We start from the raw sequence: 12,490 nt of genomic DNA, 5'->3' as shown, positions 1-12,490 counted from the left end.
TTCACACAGCGTGTGGCCGAACCCCACGGAGGCATCACGGTCCTCGCTGGTCCAGACGCCAGCCAGCGGTCCCCCACGTTCCACAGCCCCGTGAAGCGGGGCGGGGGGCGCAGACACTGGGTCCCTTTTGCCAATAAGCAAGCACAGGGGAGGTCCGCTCCCTGCTCGGACATACGGACATGACAACCTACTCGGAGGTGTGACGGGTCCTGTTGGGTTCTGGTGGGAATACATAGGTGATCTGGTCACAGGGCAAATCAGAAAAGACCAGGAGTCGGTCTGGTGGTGTTGGAGAGAGCTCGGGAGTCAGGCTTCGGTTCCCATCCCTGCTCATGATGAGCCGTGCGGCTTTAAGAAAGTTAGCAAACTGGCCCAGACCTCACTTGTAGCATCTATAGAATAAGGATGCTAATATAACCGCTTTGTAGAGTTGAATGCAATCATCTCTGCAGATACAGCGAGGCGCCTGGCAGGCGGTCCGATTAGTAGATGGCGGCTTGTTGGCGTCCTGCCTGTGTAACCATGACTTGCTTCTCTGTTCATCTGTGAGCATCCTTGTGAGTGTCCGGGTCTGACTCGGCCCGGGCTGCCTCCCCAGGAGCCCCGCGCCCCAGGCCACGCATCCACGGGAGGGGTGGCTGAGTGGCTGAGGGCGCGGCCGCGGCAGTGAGGAGCCGTCACCCCGTGGCGGGTGCCTCTTTCCCCCCGAACAGCAGGCTCAGCCTTCTGGCTAAAGGCTCTGGGCGGAGCCGCTCCAGAGCCCTGCAGACTTTTCTCTGGGAAGGACCCAGCCAGCATCGCGCGGTGGTCTCTGCACCGCGCACTGGGGGCGCGCGAAACCCGCACACAGCTTGATTCTTGCGCTTTGGCCGGAGAGATTGTGCTTCCTCCACCGCCACAGCAGGCACGACGGAGCGGCCGTGTCCACGGCGGGCGAGCAGCGGGGACGAGGGCGCGGCGGATGTCGGGCCTCAGCTTCAGGGCCGAGGCCCTGCTGGCAGACGGCTGGCCGGGCGTGCCCGCGTCTGCTCCGAGAGCTCGGGGGCTGCCGGGGGTCCGCGCCAGGGGTGTAACCGTGTCCTCTCTCCTCCCGCCCTGCAGGAACGGCCTCCCCGCCTGCCGCCTGCGGACCGAGAGCGAGCCGGCCTGCGGCTCCCCGCTGGTTAGCGGGGACCCCAAGGAGGACCACACCTACAGCAGCGCCAAGGCCGCCGCCGCCCGCAGCGCCTCGCCCGCCAGCGACTCCGCCTCGTCCTCGGCCGACGAGCCCGACGACTTCGCCGCCAAGGGGGGCCCGGGGGGCAGCGAGGGCAGCTGCGCCAGCCGGGAGAGCCACAGCGAGCCGGAGGAGGACGGCCGGCCGCGCGGCCCCCGGGAGGCGCCCGGCGACGGCGGCGCCGCGCCCGCGCACAAGAAGCGGCCGCCCGCGGGCAAGGCGCGGAGGGCGCCCAGCGACACGCTGCCCCTCAAAAAGAGACGCACGGAGAAGCCCCCCGAGAGCGACGACGAGGAGATGAAGGAGGCGGCCGGCTCGCTCCTGCACCTGGCGGGCATCCGCTCCTGCCTGAACAACATCACCAATCGGACGGCAGCGGGGCAGAAGGAGCAAAAGGAAGCCGCGAAGAACTAGCGAAAACAAGTCACTGATTTGTTTTGAACTTACGGCCATTTGGTTTCAGCATGTCAGGAGATCGCTAATGATTTGTGGCAATATCAGCAATTTCTTATTTTTTTCTGTTCTTTTTCCGTTGGTTTGGTTTTCTTTCTTTTCTTTCCTTTTTTTTTTTTTTTTTTTTTAATTTGCCCCCCTTCCTTGGTTTTGAACCCTTAAGAATTTTATGTTTAAAGGAGATTGAAGCCATAGAACTCATATTGACACTCAGCCGTTCTACAAAAGCTTTTCATTACCTGAAGACAAAACCGAAAAAGCCAAAATGACCATTGCTTCCTCCAGCTTGTCTCAGCATCCCGCGGCTGAATCCGCAGGGATGCAGCGGTAATGCCGCGGGGACACACACCCAGGACTAGAAGGCGCGTGTGCAGGGTCACCATGGATCAGGCCCAACCTTTAGGTTTAAGGGGTCAGGCTGTGCACCCAGCTGGGGTCAGCGAGTGAGCGCACTTAAGGCAACTGAGGAGGCGGAAGGACCCCTGGCTGCCCTAGGAGCAGACCCAGGCTCGGGCACTGGGCTCAGAGGATGCCCGGAGGAGCCTTGGCGTGGCTGCAAGCGTGCAGTGTGAGGGGGGAGCAGGGCGGCCGTCAGTCCTCTGTGCTTCCTAACCACGGAGCCCAGTAGCATCTCCGCAGGCGAACACTGGACCGCTCTTATTCACCGGGTCTCAGTGACTCATGAGAAGAAACTGGGTCAGTTTTTAATGATGTTGCTGATCACTGGATTCTGTTCTGTATTAAACGAAAAGAAGGTTACTCAAGCCATAAGCCTGAAGGTTGGTCCTGCTCATATGCATGCGCACACACAAACACACACCACACACACGAAAGAGAAAAAGGAAGAAAGACAACTGATGCAAAAAGCAAGCTATGTCTTCTTAACTGCCCAAGTGAAAATCAAGTTCCAAGAAATCACCATAGCTGTTAAGGAAATAATGGTACAAAACTTTTTCTGTCTGTCAAAATCATTTGATCCAAGTGAAAACAAAAAGCTACGGAACCTGCCATTAGTATTGTGGTGTATTTTTAAAAGATGAAAGGCACATTGATGGACAAACTAAAGTAAAACATGGCAAAAAAAAAAGAAAGAAAGAAAAAAAAACTCCTATACTGCCCTCAAAATGGAGTTTGCAATTAACGTCAGTCAGGATTCATCTTTGCAAAACTCAAAATGATTTCCACATTCAGCCGTGTAGCCAGCAGAAATTACTGATCCACAATGCATGGAATTCCTTTGAAAAAAAAAAAAAAATCACAAAAACACAAACTTTTTTTTATTCAAAAATAACAAAGTTCTTGTAAGGTAAATGATGTATTTAGCATGAAGCATGAATTATTTTCATATAAATATAGAAAATAGAGAAAAGGCTATGCCTCTAATTTTTAAGCCCTTAGGCTTAGAGGTTCTTTTGGTTTTCTTTTTTTCCTTCTTTTTTTTTTTCTTTCCTTTAATTTTTTTTCTTTTTTCTTTTTTTTTTTTTTTCCTTTTTCCCGATTATTTTGTTTTGGTTTTTTGAAGCAGGTGTTTAAGGTTTAACCTTCTTCAGGGACAAATTCTGACTGTTGGGAGCTTACTCTGCAATACAAACTCTCTTCGTGCTCTGGTAGGGCCTGGACGGCGGAGCTCTCCACCGCCTCGCCTGCACTGCAGCCCCGACCCCTCTGATTCTCCGCTGAAAAGGTGTCCTTTCTCTCTGTACGTGTTTACCATGACGCAATAATCTGAGGGCAAACTCAGTAGTGAGTGTGTGTGATAGAATCAAGAGAATTACGGGACACTGACCTGAGCAAGCCAGGACCGGGGTTTGGTTTCTAGGGAGAAAAGGCAGTGGATGATTATGCAAACTCGCCAGGAGAAGGGGAAACACACGACTGGGCCTTATTGGATGAGGGCGTGAGTGAGGCACCCGGGAAGGAGAGTGCGCGGGCCTGGGAAGGCCCAGCCCCCAGACGCTGCCCCTCGCGCCGGCTCACCTGCCGCCGGGAGCGAAGCCCACCTAGATAGTGGGCGCGGGATTCAGACCACCAGGTGACGGCGCACCGCCCCGAGCAGCTCCTGGGAGCTTTGCCTGAAAGAAAGGAGCCAGGGAGATCAGAGGAACCTCTTTAGAGTGTGATCTTCCGCCCACACGGAAGGGAATTTTAAAGCATAAAAACACCTGCTCTCAAGATACGATGGTGAGGGAGAAGGAGGGGACTGGGGTGATCTTGATTTTTTTTTAGACAGGCCGGGGTGGGCGGTTGCGGAGCCCATCTGCCCGCCCCAGGCACGGCCCGCAGCTCCGGAGAAATTCACTCGGGCGTCCACTCGTGCTGAGAGGAGCTGGGAGAAAGATCTACGCCCTGCGCAGCTCAGATTCTTCACTGAACCTGCGTGCGTCCCGCGTGCTGGTGCTGGGTGTAGAGAGATGGGAATCAGGATCTTTTCCAAGCGCTCTGTTCCCTCTATCTCCCCAAACCAACGTCTGACACCCCAAAAGCCATCCGCAGCTGCGGGCCCGGGCGGCACTTGGTGGTGTCCCCTCACCAAGCCCACCTCAGTCCCCCGGCCCTCCCAGATCAAATCCAGACTTCCCTCCCGAAAGGCAGAGACAAACATCCAGGACTGTTTCTCTGGCGGGGGTTCCTTCCGATGGCGACCCCCACCGGTGGGCTGTCTCCCCTCATTTCCTTTTTTCTAAAGGAGCAAAGGCCTCTTTTAGAAAATAATAAAATGCAATGTGTGTGATTTACTTTTCTGATCTCTTTGAGAAATAGAGAAATATCTTATAAAAGTGTGTTCTTAACTCCAGAACCACTGTTTCTGCATAAATACCTCATCGGGCAGCTTTCTAAGTGTTATTTCCTGCGTCTCCTGCAGTCCCTAGCGGGAGCCGCGGGGAGACCTAGGGGAAACTTTAGTGAGGGTACTTTTTTCTATTTTTCTTCTGTTTTTGGAGGCATACACATTATGCATAACCAAAACAATGGCTCAATTGTGTTTAACTTTGTATTTTGATTGTTGAGAAAAAAAAAAAGTATCGACGTGTATGTGGCCGTTCATAGTGACTTCATTGCGGAATGAGGTTGTCCACGTCCTTGCCAAGCCCGGGGGCAGAAGGCACCCTCTCACCCCCTCCTCCAAGAGCAGTAGAGAACTTAAGCACAAGCCTATTTGTGAAAGAATATTTCGCTCAAGTGTAATTCACTCTAGTCTTGGAATTTCTTCCCAAGCGTCAGGTGTTCTTTTAGCTTCCAAACTACCGCTGTCCTCATCTAGTCTTGACAGAAACCGCCCAGCACCGTCCCGGGGGCGTGGTGTTTTTGCTTTGATTTCTCCGCTGGGAGAAGCGGCGTCTCGTGTGTCATTCCAGTCTCACATACTCACGTGGGGCGGGGGGTGGGGGGCAGTGGGGAACTATAGCAATATTTGAAGATGCTTTTGGGAAACAGCCGTGAACACGTCCGCACCGTGACATCCGCATTTACTTGTTGTCGGTCCTAGGACACATTTAAGAGATGGAGACTTTGCTCTTTCTTCTTAAATGCTATACACATAGAAAGTTATTTTTATGCTACTACAGCTGTCTCTTATCTTTACCTAGTACTTTGTGGAAAGGGTCTGCATCATCGATTTTCCCAGCCTTATGATACACCCTAAGCTCCTATTTCCCTTCCCCCCCGCCCCAAGCAGTATATATATACACACACACACGTGTTCAAGAGTTCTTTGGTCAAATTGTCTATCTGAAACTAAAGTGAACCCACCCCACATCCAGACGGTGGTTGTAGAAAACCCTGGCCAAGACGGCTGTGGCAGATTTTAGTCTTGGGGCTGCATTTTTCAGAAGGGCTGTGTGGGAGGCTTCTCCCAAGATCTGGTTTTCTCCCCTGGGAGAGGCACTGAGGGTGTCTGGCCCTGGCCGGGCGCGGTGTGGATGCCACGGGGCCGCTGGGGCGGGGTGGGCCGCCTCCCCCGGGGACAGCTTCGGGCTGCGGGCTTTGTCCAGCCCAGTTCTGGGGCACGGCTGGAGTGCTCAGCCCCAAATGCTGCCAGCCCCGCATCTCGGTGACCCCCGCCCTGCACCCAACGCGTGTGGGCCCCCAGCCTCTCATCCAAGAGCTCTCGGAGAAGGAATCAAAGTTCCGTACAAGTGACCTGCATGGGAGGGTTTTCCATACGGGATTGGATTCAGCTCAGTGTGACTTCTCTTTCCCTTTAAGCTTGATTCAGGTTGGGACTCGTTTCTTTCTGGTGGATCTCAGCTGCCCAGATGTTGCCATTTTCTTTCTTATGTTTCTGTAGAGGAGTATTTTTCTTTCATCTTCAGGACTTTTTTTTTTTTTTTTGCCACCAAAAGAACACATTTGAACTCCGTGTCCCCTCTTGATTGTGACTTTAACCAGTGTTGACAGTCCAACCCTTCGTGTCGTAGGTCCCAGCTCGAATACTATATCAAACACTGTTATGCAGATAACGCAGCACTGTGATCTAATTTAAATAATACTTTTTTATTATTTATACTACTATATATAATATACATCAACACTTTTGCTATATAACCTAAGTGATAACCCTCCTTTTAGTTACCTGCCAAAACTCGGGACTTTGGTTTATATTACAGTTAACACAGTTACAAAGTTGGAATGGTGTCTTTTTTTTTTCTCTTCCTTGTAATGGAACGTGTAAATCGAAGTATATCCGTTGTGTGGTGTTCCTGTCCCTGGAGTCCCGTGAGGATGCACACAGGGCGTTCAGTGTTCTGTATAGACCCACCTGCCTTTGTGAATGCATCTGTCAGCCCCCCTTCCTTGGAGAGAGCGCCGGTGATGGTGTCAGCTGCTCTCTCTGCCCCCTACTGGTCATTCTTGAATTAAGCACAGACTCCGTTGCTCTATCATGAATAATGTGTGTGACCTTACAATTCTTCCACAGTTCAGCAAACAAGTGCTAGCGTCACTGACCAAAAATTAAGGAAGGAAAACCCGATGTTTCACACGATCCATCCTTTAACGGCCGAAGCCAGTGTGTCTGGTGCTGCGTCTTGCTGTCTGTCCTACCTTTGAAATCAGACCTGGGTGAAAGATCACTTCTGACTTAACTGTGATCTGCTCCCAAGTACCCTTCCTGTTCGTTTCGTTAGCGCTGAAATCAAGACTGTTTATTTGGGATAGATACAGCAGTGTTTTCCACTTCCTTTGCAGCAGTTGAGAGCAGCCTTCCCTACTTCTTGCAAAGAATTAATATTCCATATTGGATTCGCAGAGACTGCGATATGGTGTATCTAGCAAACCCAGAAGGTGTCTTTCATCCTTCCATGACTGTGGCCTGAGTTCCCAGCCCCGCCCTTTTTTTTAGATGAAACTCTTAGCACAAGTTCAGTTATTTAAGCGTGCAGCATCTCTTGAGTACGTGTCGAGCCAGCGACACAGCCGATCCCGTAACTGGCTCCCTGCTGTCGTTCACACTCACCGCTTACACTGCCATGGTGACGATTGGAGGACAAGTACCCGTGTGTCTGGGAAGCATTATACACTTGTACATTTTTTTATACTCTGATTCTGTAACATTTCTGAGTTCTGTTTTTGTTTTACAGAAAAAATAAATAACAGTGATAAAGCAATCAGAAGACAAGAGTTTACTCTCAATACTTAGGGTCGTCTGACCTCTGGCCAAGAGACCTCCATGGCCAAATTTATTTACTTAGAGTAATAAGTTTTCAAAAGCCAATTTCCGTCGGTGTTTTTTTCTGAATGAAACTGCCAATATCACGAACAGAAAGTGAGAGTGGTGAAGGCGGAGGTGACGCTCGGGCGCGTCTGTGTTGCCTCGAGGACGCGTGGGAGCAGGCACAGCCCGCCCGCCTTGAGGGACCTGATGGTGTTGCTTTGGAGGCATCCATACTTGCATTTCGCATCCTTCGTATGTAATCATATTGCCAAAGACAAACTATTTCATCATTTATTGTAAATAACACTTTTCCCCCAGACCTACCATAAAGTTTCTGTGATGTATTGTCTTCCAGTTGCAATAAAAATGACTGAGTTGCATCAATTGAAGAAAAACGCCACGTAGTATTGTGTGCACTGCGTCTCCGTAAGCCAGCGCTCAGCAGTGAAGTCGTTCAGATTTTGTCCCCTCGCTAGGCTGTGTGTGCCGTTTTTTCACGACTTGGTGTGAGAGCCTCCACGGCACTTGGCCGTGCCTTTCGTGTTTGTTCCGTCACGCCCAGTCATGCTCAGCCTTTGCAAGCCCGTGGGCTGTGGCCCGCCAGGCTCTTCTGTCCATGGAATTTTCCAGGCAGGAATGCTGGAGTGAGTTGCCATTTTCTACTCCAGGGGATCTTCCTGCTCCTGGATTGGCAGGTGGGTTCTTCACCACTGCGCCACCTAGGAAGCCCAGCCTGTCCGCACACGTGCCTCCTTTTCAGCAGAAAACCACATGCCTTTTGCAAATACACAAGTTTGCAGCGGAAGGCCGAGCTCACCTGTGGGTCTCAGGAGAATGCTAGGTCTGAGCTAACGAATTATGGGACAGCAGGCCTCACACCGTGAACTTGTGGTTAAGACAGACTGTGCCTTTCATTTGGAAGTTGTCAAGAAATATACTAAAGTTACACAACGGGGCTGGAGCCTGCCAGCCTATCCCAGGTCCTTAGGGCTTCTGAGGATAGCTTGCCGAACCCCGAGACTTGGACTCGAGGGCCACACACGGCCCAAGAGCCCAGAGGGGGCTGGGCGGGAGGAGAGCGGCCGGGACAAGTCCTAGGGCGCAGGGCACCAGGACCCGTGCCAGAGGGGAGGACAGGGTGTGCCTTCAGAGCTCTGCTTCGTCTCTGATCGTTCTGCGAGTGGGCTGTGTGGACCCGTAGATCTCAGGGCCGCCCTGACCCCGGCAGAGCTCCACCGCCCTCCCTGGGCCCCACACGGGCGTCCCTGCTGTGCTCCAGGCGGTACTGGACGGCCACCCCGCACAGGGCCTGCTGGGATGGAGTCCCAACCAACCTCCCAAACTGTCGGCCCAGGATCCGGGGGGTTTGCCAAGGCTGCAGCCCGCCCAGTCCCCTTGCATTGTTTTTCCACCTTCGGAGCGCTGGTGTTCCCTCCTGGATGAAAAATCTTCCATATTTCAGGGAAATTGATTGGGAGGGAAAGCAGAAAGTCATTTGGATCAAATGTGATGAACTCTGGGTAGTTGCCCAGGTCGGGTAAAGCTTAATACCAAAGTGTGGCCACCCACCGTCAGACGCCCGTACCAGACATTCCATAAGTGAGTCTCAGGGTGTCTGCAGACACGACGCCCAGTTCGGTTATCAGAATACCTGAGGGACCTGTCAAGATGATAGACTAGGACTCGCCTGCTCAGTCACGGCCGATTCTTCGCGACTCCCTAGACTAGCCGCCAGGCCCCTCTGTCCATGGGATTTTCCAGGCAAGAATACTGAAGTGGGTTGCCATTTCCTCCTGCAGGGGATCTTCCTGACCCAGGGATTGAACCTGAGTCTGTGGCGTCTCCTTCATTGTCAGGCAGCTTCTGATGACACCTCCAAAATTCTGTTCTGACTTCCGGGGGACGTTGACCATTCCACAAAGGAGAGGGGAAAAAATCTGGGAGGTGTTTGTTACCTACAGTGAAGACCCCAGGGGGGTCCATTATAAGATGGTATCAGTGGGAGAGGAGACAGGTGAAAAAGATGGAATAGAAATCACACTGCATGACAATAGAATGAAAGTCAAATTTACCGTATTAGGTATTGCCGAGTATTTTTGTTCTTTTCTGTGAATTCAAGAAGCACTCAGGGGCTTCCCTGGTAGCCCAGTAGTAAAGGATCTGCCTGCCGGTGTAGGGGACGTGGGTTTGATCCCTGGTCCGGGAAGATCCCACACGCCCTGGGCTAACAGCGAGGGCGCCACAGCTGTTGAAGCGGGCACACTCCAGAGCCCACGCTTCGTATCAGCAGAGGCCACGGCGGTGAGGAGCCCCTGCGCACCGCGGCCAGAGAGAGCCCGCTCGCGGCAACCCAGTCCCGGCCCGGCCGAAAATAAATGAGGAAACAGAATTAAAAACCAGAAGGCGCATTCGTTTAGCGCCCAGTCTACCCCGGTGGTTGCTGGACCACAGTCACAAACGGGGCCCCTCCGGCGGGGACGTAAAGCTCAGAAGGGGCGCTGAGCGGGAGAAGGGCACGCGCTCGGGCGCTTGCGGGGCCCCAGACGCGCTGGGGCAGAGCTCCCGGGGCTCGGCAGCAGGTCGTACGGAACTAGCTCAGAGTTCGGCCCCGGGGCTGGCCTGAGCGCGCAGCACCGGCGCGTCCCGGAGCTGCTCCCGCACGTGTTCAGGCAGCCTGCCTGCTCCCCCGGCGTTCACCGCCCCCATCGAGGCGGGCCACAGCCGCTGCCTTCCTCCTCCCCGAAGAGGGAAGCGAAGGAATGACCGTTGTCTTCACTGTATCAATGTTAAAAGCAGCTTGGCATAAGTGTGAAGAGAGGAGAAATCAAGAGTACTCGTGACGCTTACATTGGTAAGTAACGTTCATTCCGTGGTTTAATAGCAGCATTTGCGATTCGGTGCTACGCCCTGGGGAACTGTACATCTAATGTCCTGGTTTCCTTTGAGCAAAAATATAGAAGATTCTGGACTCTGCCTTGAGGATGTAATTATTTGCTGGAGAGGTGCCTTATTTGCATATTTAAGTAGCAGGCGAGTTCTCCTCCAACGTTTAGGTAATCCAGATGTGGCCTCTTTCTGCTTTTTAAAACTTCTTCCTGGACAATTGAAAACGGATTGTTTTTGGAAAAGACCAGACAACACTGTCCTCAAAGCTGTGCGACTCCTCGGAGCAGTGGCGGGACGCCTCACCCCCATCCCAGGTACCTCGGGGACCACAAAGGTCCTCCAGTGCACTGAGCGTGTTGAGGCTGCCCCGATGAGTGACGGGGAGCAGGGCCGGGCCCCCTCCAGGGCCTCTTTGCCTCCTTCTGACTGCTCTGCCTGCGAAAGGAAGGCTTCTGCACTAAGAAAGCATCATCCTTCTAGAAAAGTCCAAACAGATGAGAGCCGTTTCAGAGACAGGCTGGTTTGATTGGAAGGCTTCTGTTTATCTTCTGAAAGCTCACGCCTGTCACCCTGCTTCTCAGGTCCCCTAGGAATTAAATGGCCCTGTAAGTGCCTGCATGCCTGCTCCATCGCTTCACTCTATCTGACTCTGCAGCCTATGGACAGCCGCCCGCCAGGCTCTTCTGTCCGTGGGATTCTCCAGGCAAGAATTCTGGAGTGGGCTGCCATGCCCTCCTCCAGGGGATCTTCCCGACCCAGGGATCAAACCCAGGTCTCTTGCGTCTCCTGCATTGCAGGCAGATTCTTTAACCCATTGAGCCACCTGGGAAGCCCCGCTGTGAGTGGACAGACATAAATGTGTTTTGGCCATTTTTAAATCGATTAGGATAGAAAACCAGGGATTCAGGAATTTGTCAAGGGCTGTTTTTTTAAAAGACTGAAATATAAGCAAATAAGTTTATTCAATGTCCACCTCTTCCCTTTGTTTCCTGTGAATAAAACTTTCCAGAAGAGTGCTATAAATAATACTCATACCAAAAGTATCTTGGTTTGAAATCTTGGGGTCATTTGGGGATAGTCTCCTGACGTTTTGTGTTACTCCATAATAAAGTACTTATGGAACATGTGACCAAATCTCCTTCAAGATGCAACAATTTATTTGAGAAGGATCAAGGAATTCTATTTCTTCTCATCTGTTACTCATCTAAAAACTGATTTCTAAAAATGGGCAATATGGAAGAAGCACTGTGTGATGAGGGAAATCTGAAAGAAGACAGTGACTGACGTCTTAAACCCACTGGGATGCAGCTTCTTCGTTAAATGGGTCCATTTTAGTCACATCATAAAACTGAAAAAGACATTAGGGATCGTTAAGTCCAAACTCCCTGTTTTACAGACCCAGTAGCTGAGGTACAGAAAAATTAAGGGATTTTCTCAAGGTGATGCAGCTGGTTAGTGGCAGACCTGGACTCAGGTGGACATTTTCCTTCTTGCCTTTTGTCATGTCCGTCTCTTTGATATGTGATTATAGTCATCACATCTGTAGAATTTCATTGCTGGCAGTTCCTCAGAGGGACACTTAATATGATGTCTTATGCATTTTCCCTATAGTTACAGCAAGAAAGACTATCTTTGTAAATGATCCATAGCGCTCTGTTGAGTGGGAGGCCTGTGGTCTTCAACTGTTATCTTCCTTTTCATTGTTTGCGTTGCTCACGTGCATGCATGCTCAGTTGTATCTCTTTGTGACCCCATGGACGGCAGCCCACCCGGCCCCTCTGTTCACAGAATTTCCCAGGCAAGAATACTGGAGCGGGTTGCCATTTCCTACTCCAGAGGACCTTCCCAACCCAGGGATCAAACTTGAGTCTCTTGCATCTCCTGCGTTTGCGGGCGGATTCTCTATTCTATTAATACCACAGTGAAGATTTTCAGACATGAGGCTATTTGCGTATTTCCAACTTGCCTTTTGGTTAGACAGCCTTTGGAACAAAGTGTGGCCAATGTTACAGCACTTTATATACAGGCTTTCTAAAAGCCATCAGTGGCAACAGCAATGAATGAAAGCCCCAATTTTGTTGCACTCTTACCAGTATTGGAATTCATTTTTCTCTTTAAATTTTCCTACCAAAGGTAGTATTTTATTGCTGTTTTTTTAATCGAGGTATAATTGACAATTTATTACTGTTTGAGTTTTCATTTAATTATTAGCAAAGTTACATGATTTCTCATAATTTACTGGCCATTTATTCTCTCTTCTCTGAGTCATCTACAACTGACTC

At 51.3% G+C, this 12,490-nt stretch overlaps 1 protein-coding gene across 9 annotated transcripts in view; it reads left to right on the top strand.

Annotated features, from left to right (window-relative positions):
* FOXN3 (forkhead box N3) overlaps nt 1-7,705 on the top strand; it is a 439,974-nt gene extending 432,269 nt beyond the window's left edge. For all 9 annotated transcript variants that reach the window (XM_065940204.1, XM_065940205.1, XM_065940203.1 and 6 more), the window contains one exon: nt 1,102-7,705. In XM_065940204.1, the coding sequence (XP_065796276.1) occupies nt 1,102-1,630 (529 nt within the window). In that variant the 3' untranslated portion in view covers nt 1,631-7,705. The remainder of the gene's footprint in view (nt 1-1,101) is intronic.
* The last annotated feature ends 4,785 nt before the right edge of the window (nt 7,706-12,490 follow it).

This window comes from Muntiacus reevesi, chromosome 7, assembly GCF_963930625.1.
Source record: "Muntiacus reevesi chromosome 7, mMunRee1.1, whole genome shotgun sequence".
Taxonomy (NCBI): domain Eukaryota; kingdom Metazoa; phylum Chordata; class Mammalia; order Artiodactyla; family Cervidae; genus Muntiacus; species Muntiacus reevesi.
This window is presented reverse-complemented; position numbering and strand designations above follow the sequence as displayed.